The 14,546-nt window shown below is 36.3% G+C and overlaps 1 protein-coding gene across 1 annotated transcript; it reads left to right on the top strand.

Annotated features, from left to right (window-relative positions):
* The first annotated feature begins 507 nt into the window (after window positions 1-507).
* Window positions 508-11,893, top strand: LOC128989725 (2-acylglycerol O-acyltransferase 1-like). Its single transcript, XM_054411741.1, has 6 exons — window positions 508-662; window positions 2,811-3,038; window positions 4,345-4,610; window positions 6,814-6,988; window positions 9,385-9,584; window positions 11,180-11,893. The coding sequence occupies exons 1-6, from the start codon at window positions 523-525 to the stop codon at window positions 11,335-11,337; spliced, it is 1,167 nt and encodes a 388-aa protein (XP_054267716.1). The 5' UTR covers window positions 508-522; the 3' UTR covers window positions 11,338-11,893.
* Window positions 11,894-14,546: the final 2,653 nt, after the last annotated feature.

Here is a 14,546-nt window from a genome sequence, read left to right as displayed (position 1 = left end):
TGGGACAAGTTGCAAAATAGGGGACAAATTCGCAGGTCAATAATTTAACCCTTGGATAGGTTGTCCGTCTCCCAGATAATACAATAGGAAAAGTCTAGAAATAGACATAGGAAAGATACATAGAGTTGAAAACATGTGGAAGACAAATAAATAAGAACCATGACAACAACAACAAAATGATGCATCTGATTGACAAAGGTCGATGAGAGGCAATTGTCCAGTAGTCCGCTTCCGATACGGAGTGGTAGTGGTAGGATTAGTCCTTTAGAAAATCAGGTTCAGTTTTTAAATATAACTAATAATTTACTTATACTAAAATAATCTGAACAATCCATTTAATATATCCATAAAATATTAGTACAAAAAAACAATAAACGGGAGTTAAAGCCTACTCAATTCTGAATTTCCATGATCCAATTAAAAACCATAATTAACGCCTAATCGCTAGACGAAGCCGGAAAAATCTTGAAGTGACAGGTGGATGTACAATAGCGTGCGACAATAGACCTTACGGAGTACAGTATGCACGCACATACGGACGAGAGTCGCTCACCACTAACAGACAGGCACGAGGGTTGGCACGGGCTATGTTGGAAGGTTTCTACATGTTTTAGGCTTATCACAAATCTGCACTCATACTACAGGTGTCTTCTGTACACAACGTAAGTAATATTGTAATATACTGTCATTTTACACATATTTTGTTGTTTAACAGTCCTATAGATTAATCTAATCTAATCTTGTTAATGTTTGAAATTGACAACTGATTCAGTATAACATTCCCAAAGTGGTATCAGGATTATTCTTATTGATGCTCATACATTAAGATTATGGTCATACATTAAGGCTTTTTATAAATTCACGAATAGATAAATATACATTATTGTTAAACATACATTGTTGTATAAAGTTATAGGACTTTTTTATTTCAGATAGATGTCAAAATTTACACAAATAATTAAAAAAAAAAAATTATCATACAAAGTAAAAACTTTAAAACCTTAACATAATAGTTTGACAAAATGTTAAAAAAATAATATATGATTAATTTTTTAATATATAGATTTTGACAATATTCTGAAAACGTTACCGAAGTATTATTATCATAATACAAAATATAATTAATACACCCTTTGGTAATAGCTTCTCCTTGCATAGGAAATTCACGAAAAATAAATATACTATGTTAATACACATTTTATATGCACAATCCAAACACACAATTTTTGTCAGTAAACAATTTTAATAGTGACCTAATAAACTGTGACCTTTAACTCCTTATAAACTTCTGAGGCCTTCTGTAGAAAAATACTGTAAACAATTGGCATAACACTAAACTGTAACAGGCTGCTCTGAATTTTATGTTCACTGTTATTGGAAATCAATCAAATAATAATGGATTGTAAAAATCTGTTCATATAATTTAAGCCAAGAATGTTTATCATCAAAATTGTAGACAAAGAGTTTTTGGAGGCTGGGCCCCCCTTGACTTGGCAATATAATACTTGAAGGGGTGAGTGGATGAAGGAGGTACCGGTAAGTAACATTTTGTTACTTTTGAGATAAATGGACCTAAAGTTTGCAGGTTATAACTTTTTATTTTTTTATTTTTTTTTTCATTCTTGAAACGCTATTAGGAAGGGCAGAGAAGTAAAATTTTGTGTGCAATACTTAATAAAAAATTGAAACGTTCCTTACTATTAAAATTTTAACTTTTCTATTATTTACCTCCTTTATCCCATTAAAAAAAATTTTTCGTAGTGGAAGAAGGGGTTAAGTGATGTAAACGATTGAAATAAATTATTTTTGGTAAAAAAAATCTTTATTTCAACATGTTACCATAAAAAGTACATTTAAATAAGTTTGTTGCACCAAAATAAACTTAAATGTAACAAGTAAACTTACTTAAAGTCTTTATCATAGACTTTATGTGCTGACTTGCAATTTTGTCCAAAAAATAGTACCGTAACTAAAAGCCAGCTATGCAAAAGAAATACCACAATATAAAAAATAATAAATATTTTTTAAATGTGCAAGTAATAACTGTCTTTTATTAGATGCTTATCAGTCTTATCTCTGCATTTTTTCTGAGAAATATTTTTTTTCATGTATAATCATTTACTTCTTGGAAGAAGTTACCTATAAAGAATAGCTAACAACTCATTGTACTAAGTGGGTCCAGTACGGTCCAATACATTTTTAAAACGCACTAAAATGCAAATAGGAAATGTTCAAGGTAATTTTCATTGTCAGCTGATTTGGATATGATGTTAGCTGCAGTACATACACTACTATTACCTAACAATAAGGGGGTACGTGCAGGGGACAAGTGCGCAAAGAGTTACGGATGAAGGGGGTAAGTGAAACTTTACATGGATGAAGGGGGCAAGTAAAGCACAAAGAGTTATGGATGAAGGGTGCAAGTGCAACTTAAAGTGGATGAAGGGGGCAAGTGGGCCCCTTACACACTTTATACACTCCATTTGGGTGCATTTCCTGTACTTAACCCCTAAGTTAAAAAAATAACTCAGCTGTTATTATACTTAGGACTATGTGAGTCAAAATAGAGCATCACTTACACCCTTCATCCATGCATCTAACTCAATTTTTACAAAATTGTTACTTGTCCCCTTCATCTACTCAACCCTTCATACTTGGGCTGTGTTGCTAACATACTATCATAGATTAAAAGAAGTATGACAACTTTACCATGAAAGCGTTAGTGTTTCTTTCATACAAAATACCTTTGTTAGACACTAACAAAGAAAAATATAACCTAGACTAGATTCATAGCTGAAGATTCTCTCTAGAAAGATGCAGTTGCTGGGGATTCAGTTCGCTCCGTTGTATGTCCCACTGGAGCGAAGATTGCAGACTCTGGCTGCAGGCTCATGGTTTGTCGCCTTCGCGTTTGGTCCATTCATCTGCTTCTTTGCCGCAGTCTACCTGTTGCTGTATACAAGCTACACTTACCTCATGCTGCTGTACATTGGCTGGCTTGTTCTGGACCGGAGAGTAGCTCACTCTGGTGGACGAAGGTATTTCTCTACCAATCAACAATTATTTTAATTTTTTAAAGAGGTTGGCAGCCTCTTTTAACTTTGCATTTACTCGCCTGAATGGGACTCAAGTCTGTGCGAGGAACGTATCAAGCAAAGCAAAGAGTAAGCTGTTACATTACCATAGAATAAACTGGGCTACAATATTAGTGGTGGCAACAAGACAAGGACTCACATTATCGCTGACTTGAATTCTGTTAGAACTAGTCTGTTGCGCTTCCAATTCACCAAGTAACACTAAGGAGGGACTTCACATTGAAATGTTATAGGTTGTTTTAGATTACATATAAGTAAGAAAATATATATCTTAAATTGGTTGTCTGAGACTTAAACACCACAACTGTAGCCATCTATTACTCAAACCTATGTTTGTAACTGTGTTTTGTGTTTACAACATTTTGGACTATAATTTAAATTTGTCTGGTTATACACTGTTTGTAAATAGAAAATTTATTTAGTGCGGCAAATTAACTTGTTTGATGAAAAAATCCTTGCACAGTTTGATACTGTAAGGATTTTGTTTTTAATAATCATACCCAAGAGGAAATAGCTGCTATAATAACAAATTGTTTGGGACAAGTATAAAGGCACAGTGTGTAGTATCTTTATCTTCTGTAAAGTTTATAGTCTCTAGAATTATAATTAGAACTAAAATTATAATTTGAAAATATGATAGTACCTTTTTTAACATAACTTGTTTGATGAAAAAATCCTTGCACAGTTTGATACTGTAAGGATTTTGTTTTTAATAATCATACCCAAGAGGAAATAGCTGCTATAATAACAAATTGTTTGGGACAAGTATAAAGGCACAGTGTGTAGTATCTTTATCTTCTGTAAAGTTTATAGTCTCTAGAATTATAATTAGAACTAAAATTATAATTTGAAAATATGATAGTACCTTTTTTAACATAACTTAACAGTAATCAGTAAGATAAACCGCTGAAAATATTCTTACTGTAAGAGTATCACTTTTACTATAATTGTTTAATAGTCCAAAAAAATATAAGTTGAATACTTGAAAGGATTGCATTATTTGTAGTAAATCCTAATTATTTAACCTATCCAGGACTTATTCTTTCCGCATCAGCGATTTTGAACAACAAAGACATTCTGATTCAGTTTTGCATCCATTGAGAATATATAGCAAAAGAAGGTGACTTTAGCTAAAAAAACCAAAACATATAAATAATCGAATATAGGTTATCATTCTAAGGAACCAAAATGTTATTTTAGCCCTATTAAGAAACGTTCAATATTAAGCTGCACAACAAATTTGTTTCAGATTAGAAACAGTGCGCAACTGGAGTTGGTGGTATTACTTCAATTCATACTTTCCACTGAGTCTGCACAAAACAGCTGAGTTGCCCCCCACCACTAACTACCTCTTCTGTGTCTACCCGCATGGTATGCTGTGTTCAGGGGCATTTGGAAACTTTGCTACAAACCAGTCCGATTTCAAAACTCTTTTCCCAGGCCTCACGTCTTACCTGCTCACCATAAATGCAGCGTTTAATATGCCGTTGTCTCGAGAACTTATTCTTGGATTAGGTAAGTGGACTGTTAAGGGGATACGCCACTATCTCCAACTTTTTTTTTATTATTTTATTTTTGTCAACCTAGTTAGTATATTTTGTTTATACTAGACTTAGTTAGAAGATTTAGGTACAAAAATATTGAATTTATAACTTATTTACTAAATTTATATGCGTTTTTAGTTTTTTTCACCAACATTTTTAAGAAGTCGTTATTGAGAATAACTTTTCAACTACTGATCGGAATGACATATTCTATTTATTTCCTGATTCAAGATGAAATAATGAGTATTTCTGTGTATAATCGTTATGGTAACTAAAAAAACAAAATTTTTAGGACACCTTTTATTCAAAATATAAAAAAGCTGAAAAAAATATTTAAAATTTTTGCGTAAACATAAATATTTTTAGTAAATGTAATGCTATAGGGCTTACTATACACACAATCCTTTATTACTATATAAACAAGGTCTGGTGAAAATTTGAATACTATAAGTATAGTACTAACGGAGTTATTCAAACTTTTGTACAATAATAACCTAAAAAACACGGTATTGAGATAATCGCAGGTGATGTAACAGGTGGTTGACAGGAGAAAAATTCCCATAACTACACTAACTTATTATTTTATATTATATATAAAAATAGCAAAGTACTTATTTTGTTTTAAATAAATGTACCCTACTTTATAACTCCATAATACATAATTATGATACACAATTAAAAGTGTACATATCAGGAACAAAAAAAAATAGTTCAAAGTTTTGTTAAATTGCTGGTTGCGGCGTTTTATATTTTATTTTTTTTATACTAGAAGGAGTTGTCAGATTGGCAAACAATTTTAGCTAAATGTTCACATTTAAATGACCTATCTAAAAATGCAACTTTTGGAAAATGTAAAAAAAATATAAAATATGGCCTACAGATAGTGGCGTATCCCCTTAAAAGTGTTAGGAAATTTAGGTTAAATTAGATATAAGTTACTGACTATAATCAGCTGATTCTTTAGCAAAGGACCATTTATTAAAAGTATTAAATATGAGACCAGGACCGTTTCTCTTAAGGCTGTGTCACACGGAGCGACTTTGCTCGCCACAACTAGAGTAACGGCTACTAATCGCTGGGTGTGACATAGTAAGTGGCGGCAACTAGCACTCGCCGGTTAGGAAAAATTCAGCAACGCGAATAATAGGATATGTTCTATTTTTGATGCAACTATAGTCGCTGGTAGCCGAGCAACTCATTGAATTTGGGCGGTTTTTGAATGTTGTAGTACGATTGAGGGTCCTCACTCGCTAGATCTTTCACAAGCGTGGCAGGGACATCAAACTTATGTCTCCTTGCTATCCAATCCCGTACCCATTTCCGTTTATTCTAATTCCTTGCATTGCGTTACGAAGCAAATCCTCAGTCCTCACACAGTTCTCTTACACCTAACAACAAGAGAATAAGTCGTAAGGAAAGTCGGCTCATCTATTCCTACTGCTCACATTGCGATGCTTTAAAAAACTAGAAGCATTTCACTGTACTCAGTACTACTAGTCGCCTAGTGTGACTGCAACAAAGAAATTATTGGCAAGTGCGAGTAGTAGACGCTACTATTAGCAACGAGCAAAGTCGCTACGTGTGACACAGCCTTTACAAAAACTTTAAAATCCAATGTAATTACTTGTTTATACGAATTTTCGAGTGTTCTTTGTATAGTAGCTGTTCTGTTATTGTTCTCATTATTGCTGCAGATTTGTAATTAATTGACGAACTTTATTGCATTTTGATGTTAAAATAAAATGAGAGAAAACCCAATGATTTATTTTAATTGATGGATTAACAAGTAATTTTAGTTTTTTAGTTAATTTTTTAAAGTTATTAACAAGTAATTTCATACACACTAGATTTACCATGTTTATAGTTGGATTTGGAGAACAAGTAATCATAGTTCACATAGTTGACTGATGGTTTCAACATGTCAATTTCTGACTAAAACTGGACTTAGTATAACTGAACTACCAGAGGATCTGATCACTGATTTAATATTGTCTAATACGCCAGTTGCCTTTTTTTGCTGGTTCCCTTGTGTTCTTGAAGTCCATATTTATTTCACTAAAGCGCATATGCCACAGGTATGACATCTTCAGCTATATACCTTATGTTCTATTCTAAATTGGCTACAGCTATCAGTATCCAACTGAATGCTATTGTAACTACTCTGTAAATTATAGGATTCTGTGCTGCCTCGAGGGAGAGCATCTTACACCTCCTGCAGGACCAATCACATCCCAAGGCTGTTGTCCTCATGGTGGGAGGGGCCTCGGAAGCATTCAAGTGTCACCCAGGAACCTACAGGATCATCCTCAGGAAGAGAAAAGGCTTTATAAAAGTTGCATTGGAAACTGGGTGGGTAATGAGAGGTTAAAGAAATGTTTAAAGATCATAACATATTTTACTATCTATAAAACTAGACATCCCGTTCCCATGCTAAAATTGTAAGAATCAAGCTATTAACAAAGTGTAGGGGAATGATACACAGTAGTAAGGTACAAAGGAAAAATCTAGCACATGTCCTGGTGTCTAGGGCAAAGTCCAACACTACCCCCCACGTCCTCATGCACTACAACGCTTACGGTTGAGGAAGACCATGTGCAATAGGAATTTCCACTCAGCCGCTTCCTTGCTTGGCACAACATACTAGAGCTGATAGTGCATGGCCGACACATAAGCAAATTTCCTCTACATTACTTCTCTGTGGCTGATGTGAATTACCGATATCTGTTAAATACTCTGGATGTTTTAACAAAGCCAATCCAAACAAACCACTTATTACAGTGGCGGTTCCAGAGAGGGGGCCATAGGGGCCATGCCCCCCCCCCCAACAAGAATCAGGTTTTTAAATTTTTTTCAAGCTTTAATTTTAAAAAATGCCTTAAAAATTGCCGCGCGCATCCCCGTTTCCCGCCATCCTATGCCTTCGTCACGTCAGTGCGTCAGTCATACAGTACATCCTACTACCCACTATAGACATACCAGAAACAAAAGAACCCTTGGCCATTTTGAGCCGCGCAGGTTTGAAGGGTACGCCACACCTACCGGCATGAACCACGTGATCTTTTCGTTCCTGCGGAGGTTGTTTTGTTCTTGGGATGACTATGCGGCTCATTAGTCAGTTGAGTATTTGTTTTGTTATGGTTTTTTTGTTAGTAACACAGTTTTACAAGACTGAACCTATGTGCATCCCTCCACTTAAGCACAAGCAAATGACAAAATTATAATGATAAGTAATGGAAGCGTTTAAGGCTTAAGCTTTGCTTTAGCTGTTTTCTAAGTTAGGTTAGTCTAGACTCAAGATTGAGCAACCGCCATTACAGTACTACGAGTGCGACGTTGCCGATGTCTACCTGACTACCACACTGACGTTTCTACAGAGTATTCACTCACGTAGAGTAGACATGTGCGTTCAAGTGTATACATCAACAACGTCGCAGTTTCGCACGCGCACCCGCCCGGCTGGGAAATGTCGTACGGATACCATATTATAACTTAATACGGAGTATGCTTAATCTAATACTCCCCTGGATACTGGCGCGCTGTGTGGTGGAAAAACGGGCCGTGCCCACCATTCGAAATGGTGGGATACTGTGGCCGGCGGGTCGTATGAACCTCTCTCTTTTACACAAACATACATTCTTTCATCCTGCTCTGCTACACTTATTTTTTAACATAAAGATTTCAAATTTATATGTTTTTTTAGACAGTGCTTATTACTGTGTAGTTAGTTTGAACCATAACATATTTTTTAATAGTTTATTTAGGCAAATTAAGATTGATGGTCGTTTTTTAACACCACTGTGTTTAACACCACAAACACATCAAAAATGTAGTAAGAGAGGAACTTTTTTATTTTCTGAAACAATCATTGTTGACGGTCAACATTATGAAACAAAACTTTTAAAAATAGATACCGTAGGTGAAATTACAAGACCGGTATAAGAACAGAAAAATGTTTTAAGGAAGTTTTACACTTAAACTCTCCCTTTCAGATTACAAGAGATTAAACTTTTTCTTCGTCAGAGTGCCTAAAATGTCGACTTTGTAAATATAATTTTTCCAAAATTTCCGGAAAATCCGGACCCCCTCCCACAATGGGGAGTATTCCATACCCCCGGAAGTTGTGGCCATGCTGAACTAGAATTAGAATACCCCACACACCCTCGATAGAATAGCCCCCTCTGAAAATTAGCCCTGGACCCGCCCTTGACTTATTATAAGCTGTAAAGGCCTAAACACATCGTTTTCTGTCGGGCGAAATACATTGGGTGTTCCGTTGGGCTGATTTTAAAACATGGGATCAAAGGGACCCTTTTATTCATGACGGAATCTCCGCCGCATTCTGTTGTTCCGTGTGGGGCGGGTGTGGGACTTACGCTCCGCCGAGATTTGGCGTTCCGTCGGGGTGTTTTTTTACATAGGATCAAGTGGAACCCTTTTATGCCACAGCGTTTTTGTCATGCAGAATGCAGCGCGGCCAACCTACCCCGAGCTCTGTTATCTACAGTTTTGGAATTGCCTAATCATTGTAAATATTGGATATAGCACTATATCTAACATACTTAACAAAGTCTTAACAAAGTCAACAAAGTCTAAGTCTTAACAATCTATTTATTAATTACGTAAGGCAATTCTTTGCGTCAAAATTGTGGGTGACTGGGATGTTATTTATTATGTTACAGTATATTATTTATTTAATTGACTTTCACAAGAATAAAAACTAAAAGTATTTATTACTCTTTTTGCAGAACACCTATAGTTCCAGTGTTTTCTTTTGGTGAGACTAACTTGTACGATCAAGTGACAAACCCTCCCGGATCTTGGCTCTATGTCATCCAGAACACTTGCCGCAAGATCCTGGGCATTGCTCCGTGTATTCCCATTGGTCGAGGACTCTTCCAGTACAACTTTGGAGTCATCCCACGACGCCATCCTGTGGCCACTGTTGGTATGTCTTTTTTTATAATAAATTCCAAACCTACCGGTATTCAAAAGATACTATGTCAAAAGTAATAAAACTTACAGAATCTATGAGTTTGTTTATGATACTGTTTACTGCAATTCGTTTATTTTATTTATTTTAATTTTTTTTTCTGCGCCAGTGGCATTATTTAATACTACAAGTCAACGGTAGGTCAAACCCTTTTAAGGGAAAGCGGTCAAACCAAACCCATATTTAAGTTTTGTGGGTGTGCAGGGAATGGAACCCGTCCCTCCCGCACCGAAGTCAGAGACGCTAACCACTCAGGCCCTCTTTTATAAATGGGCAGACTGGGCATATGCCCAGGGGCGCCCACCGGGTGCCCCTCAACAACCGCCTGCCTGCACTAGTAAAAAGGGGGCACTGCTTTTGGGTTTGCCCAGGGCTCCACTGACCCTTAACGCGGCCCTGTAACCACTAGGCTAGCAACACACCCACACCCCAGAACATTAAGAACATACTAAATATTTGAATTTACACAATTAATTTTCAATAATAACCAAATGAAATGTATTGGGTACAATTCAGGCTCACAGTTTGCATGTGTTGCGCTATGGGCTCTGAGAGATAATTGCGCCCACAATGTGGATCCAATTTAAAAAGTTTTATTTTATTGAGAGGAGCTCATAGTTAAATCAATCCTTGCATTTGTATAAACATTATTCCTTTAAGCCTCGTTTACACTGAAGTTTTAAACAGAGGCTTATAACAATCCAAGACAAGTTTTTGCAAAGGCAAGTTTTTGTTTAAAACAATTTGAAGTTTTTAATGATTTTCAGAGCTACACACGGTACCGCTTTAATAAATGAGCCCTATGGGCCCGGGGCGGAAGAGGGTCAAGGAAAATTTCCCCACAAGGTAGGTGGAGAGGTGTGCAACTATCTCTCGGACCCATAGTGCATCACGATTACATGCAAACTGCCAGCCTGTTACCTACTACAGCATACAGATTTTGTTCTCCGCAAGACAAAATCATATGTTTGCAGCACTTGTTTTAAGCTGTGTTTACTACGGAGTTTTTAAACATTTGGTTCAAACTCCAGTTTAAATACATCTTAATTCCATTGATATTTCCAGCATGATAAAATATGATATCTTCTTTGACTATTGATAGAACTTTCATGCACATGTTCAGGTTGTCGCCAATTTTTAATAGAAAATGGACAAAGTTGATGTGAGCCACCAACAGATTGTGCTGATATAAATTACTGATTTCTAACAAATATGCGGGCTTTTTAACCAAGTCCTAGGTTAAATAGTTCTAATCAGTTTGATAGGATGACTTATTGTAAGCTATAGCAACTGTTATGTGCTATCACTATCAACTATGTCAGTAACAAAGAATAAAGGCGAAAATTAGATTTTGTGCACTATACCAATCTCTGACTGGCTCACAGAACTACGTTCTTTTTTATAAAAAAAATTGGGATCAACTGGTCCATTTAGATGAGATTTCTACTTCAGAATCCAAAAGTCAATGCTTAAAGATACAACCAGTTGAAGCTGGGAAACCTGATTAAATAAATATCCTAAATGAAAGAAACTATCGTTCTGTCTTTTAGTTGGAAAACCAATCCAGATTCCAAAAATTGCATCACCTCCTGCAGAAGTCGTGGACGAGCTACATAACAGGTTTACCTCTGCCTTAATTCAGCTGTTTGAAGATAATAAACACAAGTATGAAGCAGACCCAGAAAATTGTACTTTAATAATAGAGTAATTAATAGTCAAAGGTAATACATTTTTTATGTTAAGTCATAGCTTGGGCCAGTAAATATCGAATTAACATTAAGTAAGCTAAATTATGAACCTGTGCTTTTATTCCAAAAGTTTTGTTGCATCCATCACCTTTTAAAATTAGTTTTTGGTTAGAGCTAAAGATTTTTTAGATATGGATGAGCTATGAGCTGTTCAGTTGCACACATAAAAACTTGACACCCAAAATGTAAGTAAATTATACTTTTATGGTTTAGTGGGTAGATAGTTAGCACATATAGTATTACAGAAGGCAATATGTATTTATAAATGTATATAAATAAATATATTTAATAAATTATTCCAACAAACTGTGAGGATAGCAAACTAAATCATTTCATCTCTATTTAGTAATTTGGAATTGTTTTTATATGTACCGGTATGTATTTAGTTATTTATTATGCATAAGCAATTTAATATTTTTAAATATAAGTTTGTAATGTATTTAACTGTGTATTGTTGTATTGACAGAGTTAATTTTTTATTGTGTTTTTGTTTAAAATGTTCCTATTAAATAAAGTTGATTTTTAATACATTCTTATGCATTTAATATATATATATGTGAATGCAGTGCTGTTAAACTCTTCTCTTCATTTTAACCCAACCTTTGTCTTCCTAAAGCCACGTTTACATCAGAGTTTGCAACAAATACTAGTTGTCATCAAAGGTTTTAGTCAATTTGTTATAAACTCTGAGGTAAGTGTGGTATGAATCAATTAAGTAAATAGTTCTGATACTCGTGCAAATTTAACTCTAAGCTTGTGTGGGACTGTATTGCCTCCATGTCGGAGTTAGGTTGGAGGAATGATCTTTCGCTTGTGGTGCCACTAAGATGTCTAACACAATAACCATGTGTTCTGTATTTACTTTAATCATTTGTTTATTTTTTTGTTATCCTAGCAACCTAGGTAACAACAGTTTTAACAACAGTTTTTCTGATTTGAATCTAGTGGATTACACTACTTAACTATTCTCTGTAAATTAAATGACCTTTTACTAGAATGATTTGTTTTAGTGCGTCTATCCGCTAGAAATGGTGACCCCGACTAACAAGTAAATTATTTCAAACTAAATTGATGTTTTTCCTACATTAAATTTTAACCTTCTACCAAAACTTCATTTATTTTTCACCTTTCCCCAAATTATCGTTTTACGCCATGGACCAAGAACTTTTGGAGCGCCTAGCTCAATTAGAGAGTGAGAATGCCAACCTACAAAGACAACTTCAAGATTTGAATGGAAGACAAGAACAAAATCACATTTCTGTACATCCTCAAGAAGCCAATCTACCTGATCTTCCACCAGTTCTACCACAGCATCAGCCAGATCATACAGCCCATTCCGACGAACGACGTGAAGATCATCACATCCACCGGGTAAGCATAAAACTTCCACCATTCTGGAAAGAGAAACCAAGGCTCTGGTTTGCCCAAGTTGAGGCTCAGTTTACACTGGCTCACATCACGAGTGAAACAACTAAATACTCGTATGTAATTTCACATCTTGATGAGCGCTATGCTAATGAAGTGGAGGATCTTATAATAGATCCACCTGTTGAAACTCCTTACTCTACTCTTAAGTCTGAAATAATCAGACGGTTGTCTCTATCTGAGGAGCAACGCATTCGTCAGCTATTGATGGAGGAGGAACTAGGTGACAAAACTCCTTCTCAGTTCCTACGCCACCTTCGATCACTAGTAGGTTCGACCACAATCCAAGATAGTTTACTGAAAACTATTTGGATGCAGAGACTTCCTGCTCATGTACAGAGTATTTTGCAAGTGCAAACAAGTGCCCAAACTGACACACTTGCAATTACTGCCGACAAAATTCTAGAAGTCCAACCTAACGCATCTTTTTGCCATTCTCTCACTAGTATGCCTACATCTTTGAATGCCGTTAATTCACCAAATCCTAAATCTTCATTTTCTGATGACCCAAAATTAACTGAAGTTTTATCAAAATTATTTGCTTTGGAGTTGCAAATGAAAAATATGCGCAAAGATGTTGATTCCCTACGTGACAGGCGACCTAGGTCACGTCAGAGGAGTTTGTCTAGTAGTCGTTATCACGCAGGTAGCTCCTCTGACACTACAGAGCAAACCAATCTATGCTGGTACCACAAGCGTTTTGGCTATCAAGCTGAAAAGTGCATTCCACCATGCAATTTCACTTCTCCGACAAACTCCAAAGGCAGCCAGTGATGGCGTCAGCTGACTGCCAAGCTGGAGGGCGCCGCCTACAAATCGTCGACCGTACAACTAATACAAAATTTTTGATTGACACTGGATCCGACATATGCTGCCTCCCTAAATCATTCGTTTGTAAGAACCAAAAGCATATAGAATATGAACTTCGTGCAGCAAACAACTCTGCCATTCACACCTACGGTATGATGACATTAACATTAAACTTAGGGCTGAGACGAGCTTTTACATGGAATTTTGTCATTGCTGATGTTAATACAGCGATTATAGGCTCTGACTTTTTAGCACACTTTGGATTGCTTCCTGACTGTCGTAATCAACGGTTGATTGACAGTGTAACAAACCTTTCTGTTCTTTGTCAATGTACCTCAATCCCTCATTTCAGCATAAAAAATATCACACCCAATTCTCCAACTTCATCAATACTGGCAGAATTTCCCATGATTACCCGACCCTCTGGTACACCAAGAAAAGTGCTCCATTCAACCTTGCATTTCATCAAAACGACCCCTGGCCCCCCAGTTTCATCTCGTCCACGTCGACTCGCTCCTGATCGGCTTGTTATAGCCAAAGCCGAGTTTGATGCCATGCTCACCGATGGTACTGCACGTCGATCTGATGGACCTTGGTCATCACCCCTTCACATGGTCCCTAAGAAACCTGATGGATGGCGCCCCTGTGGAGACTACCGTGCTCTCAACGCTAGGACTATTCCTGACAGATATCCTGTTAGACATATCCACGATTTCACCCATTCTCTCAGAGGTTGCAAGTATTTCTCTGTGATCGACCTAGTGAAGGCCTACACACAAATCCCTGTCAACCCTGAAGACATCCCGAAGACAGCCATTACAACCCCCTTTGGATTGTTTGAATTCCCCTTCATGTCCTTTGGCCTCCGCAACGCAGGACAAACTTTTCAGCGTTTCATCGATGAAGTAGTTTTTGGTTTAGACTTCTGCTTTCC

Source organism: Macrosteles quadrilineatus, unplaced genomic scaffold (genome assembly GCF_028750875.1).
Source record: "Macrosteles quadrilineatus isolate MER2022 unplaced genomic scaffold, UCM_ALF_1.0 Scaffold_3__2_contigs__length_128488019, whole genome shotgun sequence".
NCBI classification, from domain to species: domain Eukaryota; kingdom Metazoa; phylum Arthropoda; class Insecta; order Hemiptera; family Cicadellidae; genus Macrosteles; species Macrosteles quadrilineatus.
This window is presented reverse-complemented; position numbering and strand designations above follow the sequence as displayed.

What these genes read in the sequence shown, in the direction of transcription:
- LOC128989725 (XM_054411741.1), top strand. Translation starts at nt 523, where the DNA reads ATGCACGCACATACGGACGAGAGTCGCTCACCACTAACAGACAGGCAC. An exon ending in AGGTGTCTTCTGTACACAAC is followed by an intron (nt 663 to 2,810) that starts GTAAGTAATATT and finishes GATTCTCTCTAG; the next exon opens with AAAGATGCAGTTGCTGGGGA. An exon ending in CCATCCTGTGGCCACTGTTG is followed by an intron (nt 9,585 to 11,179) that starts GTATGTCTTTTT and finishes TCTGTCTTTTAG; the next exon opens with TTGGAAAACCAATCCAGATT.